Raw genomic sequence first — 21,770 nt, forward strand, 5'->3', positions numbered from 1 at the left:
CATAAGCTCCCTTCTGGGGATTACAGGTCTGAGCCTAAGGAACACAGCAGCCGAGTCCTCTGATCAGACCTGGCCCACCCAGGGTGCGAAAGGACATCCCCACCCTTGTCAGACGTGAAGGAGAGGCCATGCCTGTATATTATGTGGTTGTGATGGATACTTACTGGTTAACTTCCCAGCATCCACATCCCTCTTACTACTACCCAGGACCCCCAATTTCTTAGGTGTGCCATTTGGGTGGGATGAAGCCCACCTCCAGTTCCAGAGAGAGAGAGACAATCAGTATATCCCGTACCCCTGGCCACCGTCCAAGGGTGAACATGTATGTGTTCCCTTGCCACAAGGAGGCTGAATGCTAGAACTTTTGACTGAGCAATCAGAAAAGCACAACTTGCTTTCTCCTGCTTCTCAAAAACAGGATTCACATAGATCCAGGAGTTCTGACATCGTCTTGGGACCACAGTGGGAGAGCTGTCGGAGAAGGGAGCCAAGAAGAGCCACTGAGGCCAGCAAAATATACAGGTGCCTCCACACTGGACCATTTGGTGCTACGAGCTAATAAATTCCCTGCTTGGCTTCAACCAGTTTGGGTTTGGTTTTTGGTCACTGGCGACACAAAGGGTCCTCACCAGCACCCCAGTGAGCACAACTTGAGCCAGCTCCGTTTTGATGATCTCTGCCCTAATCACCATCTTCCCACCCGTATTTTCAATTCCGTGTAAGGCAAGTCAATGTAGCAACAACTGTGATAGAATTCAGTAGACCTCGGCAGGGGAGGGGGAAAGACAGTTCCCAATATTTGTGTATTTTAGCTTAAAATTCGATTTCGTGGTTTACGTCATACTTCTCTTTTTTTATGTATATCTTTTCAGAGGAAATTCGATCATCAGTGTTTAAGAAATGCAAATGTGGGGCAGTGATGTATCAACCCAGAGACTTTCTTTTATACTAGAAAATGTTTTTGAAGGGGGAAAAACAGGGATTTTTATTAAAAGATAAAAGTAAACTTGTTTTTTTAAGACACAAGGCATTGGAAACATTGGTTTCACAACATGCCATTATTAGACAGTCTCTATCTGATTGTTGGAAATTATTCATTTCCTCAAAGAGAGAGAATAAATTGGTTGGGGATACAATCTTGTACAATGCACTTTCTTTGCCAAAGGCAATCGCTGAACATTTCAGAGCCACCAGAATGCTTCTGCTTTTGACTTTCCTGGCTCTCGGAGCTGCCGACGTTGGTGCCATTGCCTTAGAAAGTCCCTTGAAGAGACTGGTGGCAGAGACCTTGACCCTGCTCTCCACTCATCGGACTCTGCTGATAGGCGAAGGGGTAATTTTCTTTTTGAGTCCTACAGTCTTTAAAAGGCGTCGGTAATCATTGGTGCGGTTAACTTTTAAAGATCTGTTAATGAAATTATGAGTGTTAGCAATGGATGATTGGTAACCATTTCACAATCATTTTATTAAGTGGTGAATGTATAGAGTGCTTTACAAATGAATGTATTTCCTTTACTTTTCAGAACCTGATGATTCCTACTCCAGGACATACAAATGTAAGTTAAATTATGATAGCATGAATAAGTGAATTGCATATTTTAGGCTATCAAACCATAGTTATCATTGGAACTATTTATGTTCTATATTTTGTTTTTGTGTGTGTGATGTGAATGTGTGTACTTATAAATATTAGGAATGACTTTATAACAAGTAGAATCCATTAAACAAGGCCCTTTGGAGATATGGTCAGGTTAAGAGGTGCCTCCTCATCTCCATTCAATTCTGACAGTCTACTGCTTTCCTCACTTTAATATCTTTTTGAAAGTATTAGCAACTTAGGGTAATACTTTTAGAATCTTAGTGCACATTACAATATACAATGAATGACCTATATTTACAGTCATTTCCACATTTTAAAGTGATCATGACATGTAACAGAATTGTATGCGTTTGGAATATGTCATGGTCATACTAAAATGTAAAATATATGATTTCATTAGTCTGAATAGAACAAAATTACCAACTAGAACTATGAAAGGAAGCTCTGATATGAGATCAATAATTATTCTTCTTAAACATTGTATTTTTGGTTAAGTACTTACTTTATATCATTTGTAAAACTCCTCAGTAATTCAATAAACCTCACTTACTTTTAGAAATCATATCCCAATATGAATTGGTTCCACCTAGAAAAGGAACAATGAAAAACTCTTTGGAAAAGGAAACTCGTGTAAACACCACAAAACAAAGTCTAGCTTTTTGGACCAATGTTTTAGATCCTGCTTTGATTACTTATATTTTTAAAATCTTCCTCATTTAGTACCAACTATGCATTAAAGAAGTCTTTCAGGGGGTAGACACATTGAGGAATCAAACTGCAGAAGTGGATGCCGTGGAAAAACTCTTCCAGAACTTGTCTTCAATAAAAGACTACATAGATGGCGAAAAAGTAAGTAAAAAACATTTAGTGGAAACTTAAGCATGTTTGTCTGGCTGTGCCTATTTTTACAGGAATTGACAGGTTCCTACAATACCTCTTGTCTGTTCTTTTTCACAGAAAAAGTGTGAAGGGGAACGATTGAGAGTAAAAAAGTTCCTCGACTACCTGCAAGTATTTCTTGGCGTGATAAACACTGAGTGGACAATGGAAAGCTGAGACTCAACTGGCTTGTTGTAGCGATAAAGGATGTTTTATTGCCACGAGAATGAGGGCCAATCAAGGGCAGGGCCTTCCTCTTCAGTTTAATTAAGCTTCTGAGGCAAAGTAGCAGCATTTCAGGCATACTGCTGCTTCACTACCTCGTCTAGGCAGAAAGCATCAAAACAAAATGTCCTAGGTATATTCCAGAGACAGGAATCAGGGAAGTATTTTCCTCCAGTTCGCTCCAAACAAAACGGATGTATACTTTTTATCTTATTTAATGCAACATTCTGTAAAATGTCTGTTAACTTAATATTATTTATGAAATGGTTAAGAATTTGGAAAATTACTATTTATTTCATGTCAAGCTATGTTCCAATAAAACAAAAATAGACAACTCTGGTTCAATTTGTTGTTGGCCTTTGTCTTATTCTTGAAGTGAGTGCAGACTGTGTGAGAACAGGCTGAGTGTGGAGGGAGGGCCTGCATGGATGCTAACATGTTAGGTTGTAAAATTTGGGGGGAGGGTATTTACTTATTTATATATTCCATAAACTGTAATAAAATAAGGATGTAAAATATTTAAAGCTCTCTGATCACTAATCCATCAACATGGCTGCTTTGTCTGTATAACATGCTACACGTCCCCTTAGTTGACCCTCAGAGCCTTTCTAATGGTCTTCTATGAACTTTTCTATGTTCCCAATTATATTTGGAGTGAACCTACAAATTTTCTCTGCCGACTTCCCTCCCATCACTTTGTTAAAAATGCATCGTTTGGGGACATACATATAATATTTCCCTATATAAATACTGGTAGACAAGCAATGTATTCAAAGAAATATATGTTCCATGAAGAAATGTTTTATGCAGAAAACATTCATTGGGGAGACATTCTAGAGCAGTGGTTCTCAACCTTCTGGCCCTTTAAATACAGTTCCTCATGTTGTGACCCAACCATAAAATTATTTTCGTTGCTATTTCATAACTGTAATTTTGCTACTGTTATGAATTGTAATGTAAATATCTGATATGCAGGATGGTCTTAGGCGACCCCTGTGAAAGGGTCGTTTGACCACCAAAGGGGTCGCGACCCACAGGTTGAGAACCGCTGGTTTAGGGGAAGTGCTAGGTCTAATTCTTCCCGTAACGCCCCAAGAATTTTCACACCTGTGTACCTTTGCCCACACTGACTCAGAACATCAGTCTTTCCCCACACAGGGAACATGGAATTGTCCCCTGGATGTTTTCATTCATTCCTCTTTCTGAGCTCTCACAGTCCAGCTCAAATGCTTCTTTCTTGATTCCTTCCCTGCCTAGCCTAGCAGTATTAGTTGCTCCCTTCTCAGTGTCCTGTATTACTTTGAACATTTCTCTATCGGAGTTCTTGTTTTTATATTGCAGTGTTTCCAGGTACATCATATATATCTCTGTACATGTATCAGTCTGAATAGTCCAGGTGATGCTGCAATAACAGATCATCCCTGAATACTAGTGGTGGGGGACACAACCAAAGTTTGTTTCTTAGTCACACAGAGTCTACTGTGGTGTAGACTCTGAGCAACCCTTCAGAGCTGCTGTTCACATGTTGGCTCTGCAATCCAGGATGTTTCCGTCTTATGATGCTCAGACAACCTGAGCAAGTGCTTGTGAAGCAATCTTCCTCCAAACAATTTTTCCCAGAGTCAAGTACAGAAGCCAAAAATTCCATGGGACGAGCTACCTCTGAGCAGAGGAATCAATGCTCAAAGCCTGGAAATGGCCTCATTCCCTTCCTTCCTCTCACTACAATGTAAGATTTGCTCCTAGGCCAGGTCAGCCAAGCCCTGGCAAACGTGCACCAGGAGGAAATGGCTCAGGTGCCTCTGAAATCTGAACAAACACTGAGATGGAGCCATCTGACTTGGCCACTTTCACGCGGGAAGACCCCATCCCTCACCTCTATTGTAAAACCGCAAAACCTGCAAGGGCCTTCGAGGACAAATTTCCCCCAGCCCAGTCTAGTTGTGCTTTGCTGACAATCTAGCGGTGTTGAAGTTCAGTTCACACTGTATTCACTTGGTCATCTGCCATGACAAACCCACAGATTGGGTGGCTTTAACAACAGAGCTTTATTTTCTCACGGTTCTGGCAGCGTTGGTTTCCCCTGCACCTCTCTCCTTGGCTGCCTCGTCCCTGTGTACTCACATGGTCGTCCCTCTGTGTGTGCGCAGCCCTGGAATCTCTCTACATGGATTAATCTCCCCTTCTCATAAGGACACCAGTCAGATTGGATTAGGGCCCAGCCTAGAGACCACATTGTCACTTACCTCTCTAAAAGCCCTATTTCCAAATACAGTCAACATCCTGAGGTACTGAGGGCTAGGACTTCAACACATGAATTTGGGGAGAATACAATTCCATCCATAATATACACTAACAGGAAACATTTCCTCAGGCATTTGGGATGACACAGGTGTCCACCTGCATGAGGAGCAGACAGGTCACATGTCTCCTTCTTCTCTATTTTAGGAACACACAGAAGTTAGAAAGAGCAGGTTGTACATCTGAAAACAAAGTGCTGCCAGGCCAGTGTGGCTCAGTGGTTGAGCTCCCACCTATGGACCAGTAGGTCATGGTTCAATTCCTGGTCAGGGCACATGCCCGGGTTGCGTACTTGATCCCCAGTGGGGGATGTGCAGGAGGCAGCCAATCAATGATTCTCTCTCCATTGATGTTTCTATCTCTCTCTTCCTCTCCCTTCCTCTCTGAAATCAATTTAAAAAAAATTTTTTTTTAATGAAAAAGTGCTGACACAGGTGTGAAAAACCAGCTCAGGAGGCCCAGGGTTTCTGACATAGTGCAGCCCGGACAGTCACACCAGGTAGCCCCTGCAGGACCTCTGAGGCAGGGCAGGTACACCCTGTGGCACCCTGGTAAGTGCCCAACCCTAGACCCAGCAGCTTCACTCCCCTGTGGGCCATAGAAAATAATCTTAAGAGCAGCCAGAAGAGATAGATTGCCTACAAAGGAAATAAAATAAGACTGAGAGCTGAGGTCTCAACAGCAAAACACGGAAGACTGGTGACAGCAGAATGTTATCTCAAGGCTGAGGGGGGGAAATGTCTAACTTAGCAGTCTGTGAAGAGCGAACATTTTTTTCAAAAATAAAGATGAACTAAAAGCATTTTTTTAAAAAATAGACTTCAGCCCTGACTGGTTTGGCTCAGTGGATAGAGCGCCGGCCTGCGGACTGAAGGGTCCCAGGTTCGATTCCTGGTCAGGAGCATGTACCTTGGTTGCGGGCACATCCCCAGTAGGGGGTGTGCAGAGGGCAGCTGATCAGTGTTTCTAACTCTCTATCTCTCTCCCTTCCTGTCTGTAAAAGAAATCAATAAAATATATTTTAAAAATAGACTTTATTTTTAGAGCAGTTTTAGGTTCACACAAAACTGAGCAGAAAGTACAGAGATTTCCCAGATACCTCCTGCCCCTACACACACAGCCTCCCTCATGATCAACACCCTGCAATAAGGTGGTACGTGTGTTGTAATCCGTGGACCTACATTGACACATCATTATCACATTAGGGTTCACTCCTAGTGTTGTACATTCTATGGGCTTTGGAAAATATAATGACATGTCTCTGCCATTATGGTATCATACAGAATAGTTTCACTGCCCTAAAACCCCTCTGTGTCCCACCTATTTATTCCTCCATCCCCTCTCCTCCCTGGACACCACTAATGTTTTTACTATCTTCATAGTTTTGCCTTCTCCAAATATCATATCATTGGAATCATGCAGAATGTAGCCTGTTCACATTGGTTCCTTCACTTAGTAACATGCATTTAAGATTCCTCCATTTTCATGGCTTGATAGCTCATTTCTTTCTGGCACTGAATAATATTCTATTGTGGATGTATCACAATTTATTTGTCCACTCACCTGCTGAAGGACATCATGGCTGTTTCCACGTTTTGGCAATTATAAATAAAGGAGCTACAAACATCCATGTGCAGGTTTTTGTGTGCATATAAGTTATCAGCTTATTGATTGCTGAAATGTCAAGGGTATGTTCCATTTTTCTAAGAAACTGACAAACTAAACTGTCTTCCAAAGTGGCTCTACCATTTGGCATTATCACCAGCAATGCATGAGAGTTCCTGTTGCTCTACCTCCTTGCTAACACTTGGTGTTGTCAGTATTTTGGATTTTGGCCACTCTAATAGGTGTGTGGTGAGCAATATCTCATTGTTTTAATTTGCAGTTCCATAATGACATATGATGTGGAGCAGCTTTTCATATGCTTATTTGCTATCTGTATATCTTCTTTGGGGAGGTGTCTGTTCATGTCTTTTTCCCATTTTTAAAATTCAGTTAAAAACATTATCAACAAGCTCTCACTAAAAGGACTTTGATAAATGGCACTCCTGGAAGGTGAAAAACCACCTCAGAAAGAATGCAAGAAGGAATTACACGGTTACTGTTTTATGCAGCATGATGTTATCTTCCTCCAGAAATGCTTTACTTACTTCTGGCATGCAATTAGGGGAAGAGCAGATCATCTCAATGTAATCTGAGATACAGCCGCTGGAAAGCTGGGTTTGCTTTAAAAGACTGATCTATTTTGGTTCTTAACCTAGAGTATAACTCTTCAGGAGTCCTGATGGGAAGCTTAGCAGTATTTACAGAAACCCCTCCTAGCTGGGATCCCCGAATTCCCATTTTTGTTCCTCTATACCCATGAGACTGCCCCCAAACTCGCTTTATCCACAGTCCCGCAGCCACAGCTTTCCTCTCAGCTTCTCAACCTCCAGATCACAGCTTTCCAATCTGTAAAGGCCTCAACGCGAAAAGCTTTGCCAACTGTCAGACTCACTTCCATGCTTTCCGTCGAAGAACTTAGTCTCTTAAGCCTTCATTGCCATGTTAGTTCTCTGATTCTTTCAAGCAGATTTTTAAAACTATTTGACACGCTTTCCTGATGGTCCTTAACTAGAGGGCTAGTCTGTACAAGCTAGTCTGCCACAGCCTGGATTGACTGTCCTGGCTTTTGCAGAGACCAGGAAGGTGAGCTGAATGGGAGTGCGAGAGGGACCAGCACTCCTGCACGTTCAAGTTGTCATGGTGGCGACCGCCCAGGAACACAATATCGTGGTGTGTATTGCCTTTGATGTACTATCTTTTTTTTTAAAGTATATTTTATTGATTTTTCACAGAGAGGAAGGGAGAGAGATAGAGAGTTAGAAACATCGATGAGAGAGAAACATCGACCAGCTGCCTCCTGCACACCTCCCACTGGGGATGTGCCCGCAACCCAGGTACATGCCCTTGACCGGAATCGAACCTGGGACCTTTCAGTCCGCAGGCCGACGCTCTGTCCACTGAGCCAAACCGGTCTCGGCTGATGTACTATCTTGATCAGGGTTGGGATCGCTTCAAGCCCTTCCACTGGACCCTTACTTCATAGACCCAGAGCCCATGCGAAAGTTCTCCCAGGCACTAGGAATATTTACCCTATTTATACAGTAAAGACTACGGCAATAATCACAGGATATAAAAATGATTTATGCCACAGTTCCATTTGATTACTTATCCTATACAAGTTCCATTCTAGCCAGAAAGCCAGGGTGGCATCTAGGTTTTCCGGGTGCTGGGCCTCATATGTACCAATCTTCGAAAGTCTGGGGATTCCCTTTTACCAGTGCATGGTTATCGTTTTGTTTTGAAATATATTTTTTATTGATTTCAGAGAGAAAGAGAGAGGGAGAGAGAGAGAAACATCAATGATGATAGAGAATCATTGATTGGCTGCCTCTTACTGAGGATCAAGTCCACAACCCAGGCATGTGCCCTTGACCAGAATCAAACCCGGGACCCTTCAGTCCGCAGGCCAACGTTCTATCCACTGAGCCACACCTGCTAGGCCAGTGCATGGTTGTTCTGATGATGGCTCTAGGTCTCTTTAGTAAAGAACGGAAGAACGTTTACTGCATGTACATGCAGAGGCACTGTAGGGTCCTCCTGTTTAATGAATGAAGACTGGACTTATGAACTGTGTCAGGTCTGGGAAGTGGGGGAAGGGCCTGATTTTCTATTGTGATGGCTTATGTCAGGCCTCTACCCACAAACTCTAGATTCTATCTAACTCTATAGACACTGAGTAGCATGTTGATCGATGACCCATTTCTCTGCCTCTAGGAACATTTTAATGTATTAACCACCACTATAGGTCCCCATGCCTTAAAGATCAAGGTTCCCTGATTGCTACTAGAATCCTACTGCTCAGGTGTTATATTTTTTATTGAATTTATTGGGGTGACATTGGTTAATATAATTATGTAGGTTTCAGGTGTAAAATTTTAGAATGCATCATCTGTATATTGCATTGTGTTTACCACCCCAAGTTTCCTTCTGTCACTCTTTATCCCCCCTGTACCCTCTTCTTGGGTTTTTGTACTCAGGTGCTCCTACCTCAGGTCTTGTGGTCCCACCCTTTCCAGATTTGACACAACTATTCTCCTCTGAAGCTCTACAAAGACCTGCACATGGTCAGACTCTGCCAAATTTTTAGCCAGTCTGCCCTGTGGCTGCAGGAGACAGGGCCTCCTTTAACGTTTCCACAGAAGTCTTCTAGCTCTCAGAGCACACCTGAACTCGGGACTAGATAACCCTGAGCCACTCATTGTCTTTGGTCAACTCTCCAGTGCTGTCAGGAGAGTTACCGTACCCCGCCATGCTTATCATTAACATGGTGCTCACACATCCCACCACTCTACCTTCCATTATGTTTCTCTCCGTCTGCCCTTCATCCAAAAATAAAGTTACTAGTAAAAGCTTAAGGAATGGGAAAAGCCACCGAATGCTAGAAGTTATTGCCAATCTACTTTTCCTCAGCGATAGGTTTCTGTTATTTTAAAGAGGTGAGCAACCTTCTATAATAACAAAAGTGTAGTTTGCTAATTAGACCAGACGTCCTTCTGGACAATTGTCATAGCCCAGGTCTCCTCAGAAAACCACACTAGCCAGGGCTAGACATTGTAAATTTCAATATGTGTTATGACAATTTCCCAGGTGGAGGTAAAGTGTCTTGAGGAAGAGGCTTCTTTTCCCTATTTGCACACAGGCTTTATATGGGCTAGTGGTGGCCTTGGATATTAACTCCATTTCTATTAAACACTGTGACTTAAGGTCCTGGCTTTCCAATATGGTATAAGTAGGGCTAATTAATATGAAGATTGTAACGGAAGAAACAAAATTCATATATATATATATGCATATATGTAGTGCATATTTACACAGATGGTAAAATATGACAAAAATAAAACCCAAGAGTGGCCTAACCAGTTTGGTTCAGTGGTTAGAGCGTTGCCCTGTGGACTGAAGGGTCCTGGGTTTGGTTCTGGTCAAGGGCGCATGCTTGGGTTGTGGGCTCAATCCCCAGTAGGGGGCATGCAGAAGGCAGCTGATCAATGATTCTCTGTCATCACTGATGTTTTCTATCTCTCTTTCTCTTCCTCTATGAAATCAATAAAAATATATGTTTAAAAAACCTAAGAGAATGTAGAGCCAGTCAAATGATTAAAAGGAAACAGTTTAGCAAGTTGATGGATCATATACAAAGTCAATTACATATAGCAATGTAATTTTATTTTATTTTTTTAAAATATATTTTATTGATTTTTTTACAGAGAGGAAGGGAGAGAGATAGAGAGTTAGAAACATCGATGAGAGAGAAACATCGATCAGCTGCCTCCTGCACATCCCCTACTGGGGAAGTGCCCGCAACCCAGGTACACGCCCTTGACCGGAATCGAACCTGGGACCCCTCAGTCCGCAGGCCGACACTCTATCCAGTGAGCCAAACCGGCCATGGCAATAGCAATGTAATTTTAAAGATATTTATAATACTTACAAAAAATAAGGTGCCACAAAAAAATAAATCTAAGAAAATAATGGGGAAAATTTTTTAACTTTATTGAAAGACATTACAAAGAACTTTAACATATGCAGAGACCTACTATACTATGTCCATGGATAGGAAAACCAATACTATAATTTGGAATCTGATCTATAAGTTTAATGTAACTCATATCAAAACCTCAATGATCATGGTGTTTACTAAAATGTACATGGGCGCGGCTGGCATGGCTCAGTGGTTGAGAGTCGACCTATGAACCAGGAGGTCATGGTTCGATGCCCAGGTTGTGGGCTTGATCCCCACTAGGGGGCATGCCAGAGGCAGATGATCAATGATTCTCTCATCATTGATGTTCTTATCTCTCTCTCCCTTTCCCTTTCTCTCTGAAATCAATAAAGATATATTTTTTAAAAGGAAAAAAATGTACATGGAAGAATGGACAATGTACAATGTACATTGGACCCAAGAATGGACAATACAATCCTAAAGAAGATCAAATTGGGAGACTGTGTGCTACTAGATATCAAGTTTTAGTAATCAGGTCAGTGTGGTATTGACATGGGGTTCTCAACAAAGAAGGACTCTCCCCTCTCCCGGGGAACATTTGGCAATTTTTAGTCGTCACAACTGAAGAGTAGGGAGGGGATGCTATTGTCATCAGTGGGTAGAGGCCAGAGATGCTACTAAACAATGCAGAGTTCCATAACAAAAAAATTATCCCATTTAAAATGTCAAAGGCATGCCCTAGCTGGTTTGGCTCAGTGGATGGAGCGTTGGCCTGTGGACTGAAGTGTCCCTCGGGGCATGAGCAGGAGGCAACCAATCGATGTGGCTCTCTCACATTGATGTTTCTCTCTCTCTTTCTTCCCCTCCCTTCCACTCTAAAAATCAATGGAAAAATATCCTCGGCTGAGGATTAAGAAAACAAAACAAAACAAAAATAAATTAAATAAAATGTCAATAGTGCCAAGGTTGAGAAATCTAGGGTTAGAGATAGACCAATTAAAGAAGAAATTATATATATATATATATATATATATATATATATATATATGACCTTGGGGTGAGCATATCCAGCTGGAAACAGCTGTAATATTCATATTGGGTAATTTGATGAGAATTTATTTAATAAAGGGACCATTATAAAAGTGAGAATAGGGTGTAGAGAAACCAAGAGGAAAAATGCAGTCCCCTGGAGCTAATAGGAGCTATAACAGGACAGGGAATAGCTACTAAGACTCAGAGAGCAGAAAGGGACACTGGAAGGAGCCAGAAACTTTAGTAGGGGCACGGCCAGCCTGCAGCAACCTGGCAAGGAGAGAGCTGGGAGGACAAATGCCCTGACTTCACTTACCTTTGCCTGTCAGCACTGCTCATGGCCTAACCCAATAGGAACCCATGGCCAAAAAAGCCATTAACGTATTCCAGACAGGTCTGCCTCCCCTCCCAGGACACAGGCAAGGCTAAATAAGGCTAAATAAGAGCAAATCTGAAGAAGCAAACAGGAGCTCTCCAGCCAAATAGAAAGATTTTATAAATAAATCACCCAAATTTAACATTCATCAAATTTATTATGAGAATGAGAAGACAAGCCACAAGTGAGAACAAGTATATGTCACTGTAAATGACAAAGGAGTGGTTTCCAGGATGTGTAACAAAGTCCTTCTAATCAATAGGAAAAAGATAAATAACCCACTAGAATTTTTTTAAAAAGGTAAATGACATGAATAAGCATTTCTTAGAACAGGAAGCACAGATGGCCAATAAACATATACAAAGAGATGTTCAACCTTGTTAATAGTCACGGAAATGCAAAATTAAACCGCAGCGAGATAACATTTCACACCCACCAGACAGGCAAGAATTAAAAAGGCAGATATTACAAATTTTGCCCAAGAGGTGAAGTCAAAGGAATTCTTTTTTTTTTTAATTTATTTTATTGACTTTTCACAGAGAGGAAGGGAGAGGGATAGAGAGTTAGAAACATCGATGAGAGAGAAACATTAATCAGCTGCCTCCTGCACACCCCCTCCTGGGGATGTGCCCGTAACCAAGGTACATGCCCTTGACCAGAATCGAACCTGGGACCCTTCGGTCGCTCTATCCACTGAGCCAAACCGGTCAGGGCCAAAGGAATTCTTTTATGTTGTACCGGGGACAGTGAATTGGTACTTTTGACATGTAGTGCCTAGTAAAATGGAAGATGCGTGTACTCTGCCACCCAGAATTCCAATCTGGAGTGCATTTCAAAGAAATTCTTGTACATGTGTATCAGGAAATGTAAGCAAGGATGTTCCTAACAGCATTGGGTTTTTAAAAAGTAACCCCCCCCCTTTTTTTAAAAATATTGACTGTAAACTGTAACTGAAAAAATGTTTAAATAACCTTTTTGTTGTAGAATAATTTTAGATTTACAAAAAATTGTGAAGAAAATACAGCCCGCACCCAATTTTCCCTATTGGTACGTCTTACATGTGTGTGGTACCTTTGTCACATTAATGAACCAATACTGGTACATTATTATTATTACAGTCTATGCCTTATTCATGTTTCCTCAGTATTTACCTCATGTCCTTTCTGCAGTATTGTCTTTAATAGGTAAAACTGAAAAAAATTTCCCTAACTATCCATAATGATAAAATAGTTCACAACTGCGGTTTATTTGGTCACTGGACTTTATAGGAAGGCAGACACAGGAGAGAGAGTAAACGAATGTTCAGCTGCATCAGGCCGAAAACATTTTGCTGGGCAGCAAAAGTGAGTCTTAAACATATCCAACACGATTCCATTTATAAAGAGTTCAAAATGAGGCAAAATAAAATCATATACAATTTGAGGATATTTACGTATGTAATAAAACTTTAAAGAATAGCAAAAAAAAAAAAAAGATTCACTACAAACATCAAGGTAGTGTTACCTCTGGTGGGAGGAAGTGTGACGCTATGAGAGAAACACTTTCACGGGGGTGGGATGGTGAACACATGAGTTTTTATTTTGTTATGTTTTAAACCATACATGTCAGGTATATTTTCTTTTGTGTGTATATGTTTCATCATAATAATTAAAAACTCTTATCCCCCCCCCCCTTTTTCTTTGCCCCTAAAGCATTTTTTTCCACACAGTCTCCATCCTCCAAAATTCTGGCTTTAGGGCAAAGGGGATGAGTTAGAGGAGAGCAAACAGGAACCCCAGCCCTCCATGCCCAAACCAAAGAAATATGATCATGTCTCTTATCACCCTTTCAAACCCTACCACATGGTTTTTCCTGTTTCTCAGAAGCTGAAAAAAGGTGCTGACATAATGTAATGAGTGGAAGGGAGGCTTCTCACAGAGATCCACCCGGAACCCTGGGTATCACCCCAGACAAGCTGTGCCTTCAGCTGTGGTCAGAGCAACGGCCAAACCCAGGACCTTGGTCGGGGAATGACCCCAAGTTGGAAGATTCATGGAGCAGGTGACTCTCACTGTAAGAGGAGTGAGGCCACCATCATCTACCCCAAAAGATGCTTTCCTGCAACAGCAAGAGGCAACTTCTCAGCTGAGCCCTTTGCCCAGGGACTGCTGGGCTGGGCACTGGACTCCAGCTGGGGCCTGGGAAAGTCTGCCACTGCCGGTGTGCTCATGTGCCTCCACTTTCAGCCCTCCCTTGTCTGTTCACTCAACTGTTTATCCATTCACCCAGCAAACACTCACTGAGCACCTACAGCGTGTGAGGCACTGTTCTGAGCCCTGGCAACACGTCAGGCGGCAGGACACAGCCCTGCTCTAGCAACATCACAGCCAGCACAGGGACCAGACAACAAGCAAACAAAACCACTACAAGCTGTGCTAAGTATTATCCAGGAAAGAACAAAGGTAGAGGTAAAATAACCCACTGTCACGGTGTAAGCACAAAGGTCAGGCAGCCTGAGTTCAAGTTCTGCTGCTAGCACCTATACTTTGGGCAAGTTATTTAAGCTTTCTAGGCCTCAGTTTCCCTTTCTATAAATTGGAAGCAATGATCAAACCTGCTGAATAGAGTTGATAGAACATTTATTCTTTCAGAAAACATGTATTGCCCTAGCTGGTTTGGCTCAGTGGATAGAGCGTCGGTCTGTGGACTGAGGGGTCCCAGGTTAGATTCTGGTCAAGGACACATGCCCGGGTTGCAGGCTCAATCCTCCAGTAGGGGATGTGCAAGAGTCAGCTGATCAATGATTCTCTCACATCATTGATGTTTATCTCTCTCTCCTTCTCCCTTCCCCTCTGAAATCGATAAAAATATATATTTAAAATATATATTTATTGAGCACCTCTATGTGCCAGGCACTAAGGACTAGTAGTGAAGATAACAGGCCAGGTCTTGACCTCAAATGCTTACATCATAGTGGAGGAAGAGTCACTGGAGATACAAAGGCCATTTCAGATAGCAGCAAGGATAGGCACTGATGTGACAGTGAGATTAGGGAGGGAGGTGCTGGGGAGTCAGGGAAGTCCTCTCTGAGAAGATGACATTTTTTAGCTAAATGATGAAAAGGAGCCAGCTATGTGAAAGGCTGGGGGAAGAGAGAGTTAACCAGAAGGAATTAGCAAGTGTGAAAGGCCTGCAGTGGGAATGAACTTGGTGTAGTTAATGAGTAGCAGGAAGACAGCGATGGCTGGAACATATTAGTGGGCAGGCAGAAGATGGGGCTAGGGAGAAAAGGGAGTGTCCATGAAGGCCACAGAGAGGATTCTGCATTTCTCTTAGTAACAGGAAGTCACTGAAGCTTTAAAGCAAAGAAAGGATGTTAGTGTTTAATCGGGGAAATAAATTAGAAAGCTATTGCTCTGGGGTTGGTGGCTTGAACTTGGGCCTCTGTGTGATATGGGGTGAAGGGTGAGGGGTGGTCTGGAGGAGGCGGGACCCGGAGCTTGTCATGGACACCTGATCTGCCTCCTCCCGCTCCGTGCAGCTTCTCCCCTCCCTTCGGTATCCATATCTGAATTCCACTTTCTGTAGGAAAAGCCCTCCCCACTTTGAATTCCATTCTCTCTGAAGGTGGTGAGGCTCCTGTACCCGAGGTCTCTGCCTCCTTTCCCCCACCTCCTGTCTAACGGTCCTGGAGCCCTCTCCTGTAACGCAGAGGTATCCTGGGGCCCCCAGGCTCCCAAGACCTGCATGAGAAGACCCGGACTCCCATTTGCCCATGTGCAAGTCCAAAGCCTTTGTCAAGGTGCCAGTAAGATCCAGGGGCCCGTGTTCGCATGACCACCACTGGGTCCCTGCCCCTGCTCTCTGTGGAGTTAGTTCATCCAGAACATTCTACGGGAGTGCTGCTCCTGTGCTGCACCGGACAGAATGCAACCCTTCCCACGGAATCTGTTCACATAGCAAAGCTGACCAGCCACCCAGATTGCAGAAGAACCTCAAACTTAGCTCTGCGGTTCCTGTTCTTTGAAGTCCTATGGCCACCCAACTGTGGTGGATTTTCCAATTCTCCATCCCTCCCCGCTTTTTTTCAATTGAATGTATTGGGATGACATCGGTTAATCACTCTTTTTCATTCTCCTTGTCTCCAACCTTTTGCCATTTTGCCAACTCCTCCTCCCTTCTCACTCAATTACAGTTCATTTCTAATACAGAGCAAGTTCTGTAGCCCTTTAGTGACCTCAACTCATTCGTTGTTCACTGGCGCACTCAATTTCTCAGCTCCCTACCTCCCTCTCCTGGCTGGTCCCGGCATTTCCCAAGAATTCTTACTAAAGCAGGGTTCTGTGACTGTCTGCAAGGCTGCCATTGAAAGCCCCTGCACACACGGTGGTTCTAAGAGTTTAGGGTGCTCAAGACATGTCATAAAAACAAATGAGGTCTGTCACAGAAGCCTGGGCTGAAAGAAGATAAGTCCTGTTTATCATTCTCTGGCTGAGGTAGTTTTCTGGGGTGTTGACATACCCCAACACCGCCCTCTGGTGGTTGACAGATGTTAATTCAGAGACAAATCAGTAGCCTTCCCAGCATCATCTCCAACAGCCCATACATTAAGTGTGGGCGAAGTCATATCCTTAGACCAAGTTCTGTATTTTGCACAGGAGCCATTACATTTCAGGGGGAGGGGCTGTCTACCTAGGTGACTCTCAACATGACCTGAGTCCAGTCAAGGAGAGAGGTCAGGGCCTAGATGGTTTGGCTCAGGGGATAGAGCGTCTGCCTGCGGACTGAGGGGCCCTGGTTCGATTCCGGTCAGGGCGCATGCCTCGGTTGTGGGCTTGCTCTACATGCAGGAGGCAGATGGTCAATGATTCTCATCATTGGTGTTTCTATTTCTCTTCCCCTCTCCCTTCCTCTCTGAAATATTTAAAAAGATCAATCAATCAATCAATAAAAATAAATGTTGGATCTGATTTCCTCTATTTCTTAAAAAAAAAAAAAGGAGAGAGGTCAGGTGGGATCCTGAGATTGGAAGGCTTAGAGCAGTGGTTCTCAACCGCCCAACCAACCCTTTAATACAGCTCCTCATGTTGTGGTGACCCCCAATTTCATTGTTACAAATTGACCATAATTAAAGCATAGTGATTAATCACAAAAACAATATGTAATTATATATGTGTTTTCCGATGGTCTTAGGCGACCCCTGTGAAAGGATTGTTTGACCCCCCAAGGGGTCGTGACCCACAGGTTGAGAACCTCTGGCCTAGAGTATCAAGAGATTAACCATCCTTGGTCTCAAGTCCTTCTCTTGACCACTACATCCCTCACAGGTTCTGGTTCCCCACCCTAAACACTAGACCGATAGGCAGCAAGAACAAACCCAGGGGACAAGGGTGACTGGCCAATAGGCACTGACAGAATTAGAATGGTAGGAAACATCCCTTTTTATGTCCTCATCTCTCAGGCCCAGAGCAGTGTCAGCTCTGTGGGATAAAGGGGCCTGACCTACTCATCCCTCAGATCCTAGCACGGTGCTGGCACTCCATAAACATCAGATGCAGAATGAATGGATGGAGGAATGAATACTGTAATGAATGTGCCTCATTCACTCCCTCCTGCCTCCTCATCCTGACCCTAGAGAGCAGCATGCTATATGGCTCCTAAAACGGTTTCTCACTCAACTACCTCCCCTACTCTCCAACCTCCAGCCCCCGAGTGATGATTTCTCTGCTTCTCCTCTGACCTTGGTCCCCCAAATCTGCCCTGTTGTCAGAGCATTGGGCTAGGAGTTAGAAGTCCCGGCTCTGCCATCAAAGAGCTCTTTTGTCCCTTGTGGCCTTATCTGTAAACTGAGATGGGGCTCTCTTCGCCCTAGGAAGTAAGTGGGATGGGAAGGTGCCCAACCGTACTTAGGACCGCGGTATTCTGACCCAGAGTTGTTGCTTTTTCCTCTCTCTCCAGCATCATAAGCGTTCTGTGCATAATATAAAATATATACACATTCATAAAGATAATAAACCAAAGTCCTCCCAGAAGTACTCTCTGTGAGATGGGGATATGTTGCTGCTTTATAGACTTGGTGTCATTCACTCCTCACACCAACCCCGCCATGTGGGCGCTTCGACTATCCGTGTTTCACGGATGAGGAAAGTGAGGGCTAGAGAGCTCCAGTTACTTGCTCAAGGTCACACAGCTTGAATGGTAGGTTGGGATACAGCATGAGGGATATAAGAGTTTAAGTACTGGGAGGGCATTCTGGACAGAGTGAGAAATTTCCTCAAAGGCTCAGTTTTATTATGAGTTGGCCCTCTTTTTTTTGTTGCTCAGGGTATGGATGCAAAAGTGAAATAGTGCAAGTTGTGACCAGCCACCAGAGACTTAGCTGGGCAAGGGGCTGCCCCAGCTTCTGTTCCTGCAACTCGGGGTTACAAAACTGCCCTTAGCTTTGCCACTGCATCCTGTGTTGCTGGAGGACAGCCACTCTATTGTATTTTACAGCTTTACCGAGGCTTAATTCATGCAGGAGAAACTGGGCTTAACGTGTACAACTCAGTAGGTTTGGACCATTATGCCCGTGTGAAACCAGCAGCACAGTCAAGATAGTGAACAGGTCAATCACCTGAAAGCTTCCTGCGGTCACTTAGCAATTCCTTCCTCCACTCCTTCTCATATCCCTACCCCCAAGCAATCATGGATCAGTTTTTTTGTATTTTTTTATTGATTTAAGAGAGAGGAAGGGAGAGGGAGAGATGGAGACATCAATGATGAGAGAGAATAATTGATCAGCTGCCTCTTGCGTGTCCCCTACTGGGGGTCGAGCCCATAACCCGGGCATGTGCCCTGACCAGGAATTGAACCATGACCTCCTGGTTCATAGGTCAACGCTCAGCTATTAAGCTACACCAGGCAGGCACAGATCGGTTTCATGCCACCATAGATTAGTCTGCATTTTCTAGAATTTTATAAAAATGGGATCATCCTCAGCCTGATATGTTGAACTCAGCAGAATTATTTTAAGATTTATCCATATTGTTGCACGTATTACTAGTGCATTCCTTATTTGATTTATTTTTATTTTTTTAAATATATTTTTATTGATTTTAGAGAGGAAGGGAGAGGGATAGAGAGATAGAAACATCAATGATGAGAGAGAATCATTGATCGGCTGCCTCCTGCACGCCCCCTACTGGGGATGGAGCCCACAACCTAGGCATGTGCCCTTGGCCTGAATCAAACCTGGGACCCTTCAGTCAGCGGGCTGACGCTCTTATTCACAGGGCCAAACCAGCTAGGGCTGATTTATTTTATTTTTAAATTAACATACTGCTGGGGCTGACCGGCAGACCTCGAGCGATTACTCTGTCACACGTTTCTGTGAAAGAAAGGGCTAAGGCACTGCTTGGCTGTCGTCGCCAAGTAGCCCTGTTCGGCTGCCTCCTTTGGCGTTTATTGGTACAAAAGCTTGAACTAAAATTAACTATTAGATACTATTAGCAGGGTAGGTGTCCTTGAGAAAATATATGCGTCCTTTAAGCAAGGTCAGGTCTTTATTTTATACATATATATTTTATTGATTTTTTTACAGAGAGGAAGGGAGAGGGATAGAGTCAGAAACATCGATCAGCTGCCTCCTATACACCCCCTACTGTGCATGTGTCCACAATCAAGGTACATGCTGCTGACTGAAACTGAACCTGGGACCCTTTACTCCACAGGCCAATGCTCTATCCCAGTGATGGTGAACCTATGACACGCGTGTCAGAGGTGACACACGAACTCATTTTTGTTGTTGATTTTTCTTTGTTAAATGACATTTAAATATATAAAATAAATATCAAAAATAGAAGTCTTTCTTTTACTATGGTTGCAAATATCAAAAAATTTCTGTATGTGGCACGGCACCAGAGTTAAGTTAGGGTTTTTCAAAATGCTGACATGCCGAGCTCAAAAGGTTTGCCATCACTGCTCTATCCACTGAGCCAAACCAGTCAAGGTAAGATCAGGTCTTTAAAGGCTAAACAATAGATATTCTAGCAAACACCCCGGGGATCAGGATAGGACTTGTTTGAAAAAGTCAAGGTAGGGGCTGCCGCCTTGGGCAAGGTCCCTTTGAGGCCACCGACCTTTCGGAGAATCTTCCCTACAGACATTCCAACCAAGTCCCATGCTTCCCCACAACATACAAGAAAAAAAACACTTTTGTGGTGAACAGTTCTGTGCATTTTAACATAGGTATAGATTTGTGTAACCACCGCCACAACCAGAATACAGAATAAAAAACTCCCTGGTGTTAACAATGCCTTTGTAATCCCACCTACCTCTACCCCAACCCCTGGGAACTACTATCAGATCTCCATCGACAGTTTGTCTTTTCGAGAAGGTCATATTAATGGAATCAGGTAGTATATAGCTTTTTGAGACCAGCTTCTTTACTCAGCATAAAGACTTAGAAATTCATCTAAATTGTGTGTTTCTTTCTTTTTTTGTGTAGTATACCACTGCATGGAGGTATGAGTTTGTTTATCCATTCACTTGTTGAATATTTGAGTGGCTTCCAGTATTTGAAATTATGAATGGAGCTGCTATAAACATTTGTGCTCAGGTATTTGTGTGAACACATGTCTTCATTTCTCTAGGATAAATACCTAGAACTAGGACTGCTGGATCGTATAGTAAGTGTATGTTTAACTCTATAAGGAAACTGCCGAATTGTTTTCCAAAGTAGCTGTGTCATTTTTGTATTTCCATCTGCAAAGTATGAAGAGTCCAGCTGCTCTGGCTCCTCACCAGCACTTAGCTTTGCCAATGTTTTTTATTTTAACCATTCTAATAGATGTGTAGTGGTATCTCATCATAGTTTTAATTGCATTTTCCTAATGACTAATAATACAAAACATTTGCATAAATGTAATTATTGATATATTATGGTTTCAGCCTACCATTTTATATTTTGTTTTCTGCTCATTCTCTCATTTCTCATTTATTTGTTGTTGTTTTCCCCTGTCTTAAGTTCTTTATGTCTTTTAGCTATGAGTCCTTTATTTAATACAGGATTTGTAAATATGTTCAAGTCTCTGGCTTGACTTTCTGTTTTCTTGAAGATGTATTTGAAAAGCAAAAGTTTTACATTTGAAGTTGAGTTTGTCAATTCTTCATTCATGTATTATGCTTTTGGAGTCACAGCTAAGAAATCTTCATTTAACCCAAGGTCACAAAGATGTCTACTATGTTTGCTCATAACATTTTTTAAAAAATACTTTATTATTGATTTCAGAGAGGAAGGGAGAGGGAGAGATAGAAACATCAATGATGAGAGGGAATTGTTGATTGGCTGCTCCACACTGGGGGTCGAGCCTGCAACCCAGGCATATGCCCTGACTGGGAATCGAACCATGACCTCCTGGTTCATAGGTCGACGCTCAACCTATAAATGTATCAAACCAATATTTTGCCTCCTGCAAGCCTGGTATATGCCCTTGACTAGAATCAAACCTGGGAACCTTTGATCCGCAGGCTGATGCTCTCTCTATCCACTGAGCAAACCGGCTAGGGCTCCTGGATCTTTGTATGCCAAGTAATTTTGTTTTGAAACCTAGACATTTTGAATTTTGAGACTTGGTCTTATTTGAATAGTATGAAGAATGTTGATATTTATATTTTAGCAGGGAATTGACTATTGGATTCAGCCACAAGTTCTGACCAGCCTTCTGTGGATTGTGGTTTTGATGTTAATTCCATTTTGGAAGCCTTTGCAGTACTGTTTAGATTTGTCCCATGTATGCACCCACCCAGTGGTCAGTCTGAGAATTGGGTAGTGGTTTATCCTTTTTTTAAAA

At 42.8% G+C, this 21,770-nt stretch overlaps 2 protein-coding genes and 1 long non-coding RNA gene across 7 annotated transcripts in view; 1 reads left to right on the forward strand and 2 right to left on the reverse strand.

Annotated features, from left to right (window-relative positions):
• RAD50 (RAD50 double strand break repair protein) overlaps positions 1–21,770 on the reverse strand; it is a 197,960-nt gene that overhangs the window by 77,501 nt on the left and 98,689 nt on the right. The gene's annotated exons all lie outside the window — the stretch shown is intronic.
• IL5 (interleukin 5) lies at positions 1,172–2,979 on the forward strand. Its single transcript, XM_036313989.1, has 4 exons — positions 1,172–1,333; positions 1,524–1,556; positions 2,321–2,449; positions 2,558–2,979. Exons 1-4 carry the CDS (start codon positions 1,196–1,198, stop codon positions 2,654–2,656), a joined length of 399 nt encoding a protein of 132 aa, XP_036169882.1. The 5' UTR covers positions 1,172–1,195; the 3' UTR covers positions 2,657–2,979.
• On the reverse strand, positions 1,271–5,099 carry LOC118658443. The gene is made up of 3 exons (XR_004968318.1): positions 4,951–5,099; positions 2,103–2,186; positions 1,271–1,405 (listed from the first exon to the last, which is right to left on the reverse strand). It is a non-coding gene; the product is annotated as an uncharacterized LOC118658443 (long non-coding RNA).

This window comes from Myotis myotis, unplaced genomic scaffold (assembly GCF_014108235.1).
Source record: "Myotis myotis isolate mMyoMyo1 unplaced genomic scaffold, mMyoMyo1.p scaffold_m19_p_6, whole genome shotgun sequence".
Taxonomy (NCBI): Eukaryota; Metazoa; Chordata; class Mammalia; order Chiroptera; family Vespertilionidae; genus Myotis; species Myotis myotis.

Excerpts from the sequence above, each read along its gene's own strand:
- IL5 (XM_036313989.1), top strand. The coding sequence starts at position 1,196 with ATGCTTCTGCTTTTGACTTTCCTGGCTCTCGGAGCTGCCGACGTTGGT. Across the intron at positions 1,334-1,523 it reads CTCTGCTGATAGGCGAAGGG|AACCTGATGATTCCTACTCC; the intron begins GTAATTTTCTTT and ends TTTACTTTTCAG. Across the intron at positions 1,557-2,320 it reads CTACTCCAGGACATACAAAT|TACCAACTATGCATTAAAGA; the intron begins GTAAGTTAAATT and ends TTCCTCATTTAG.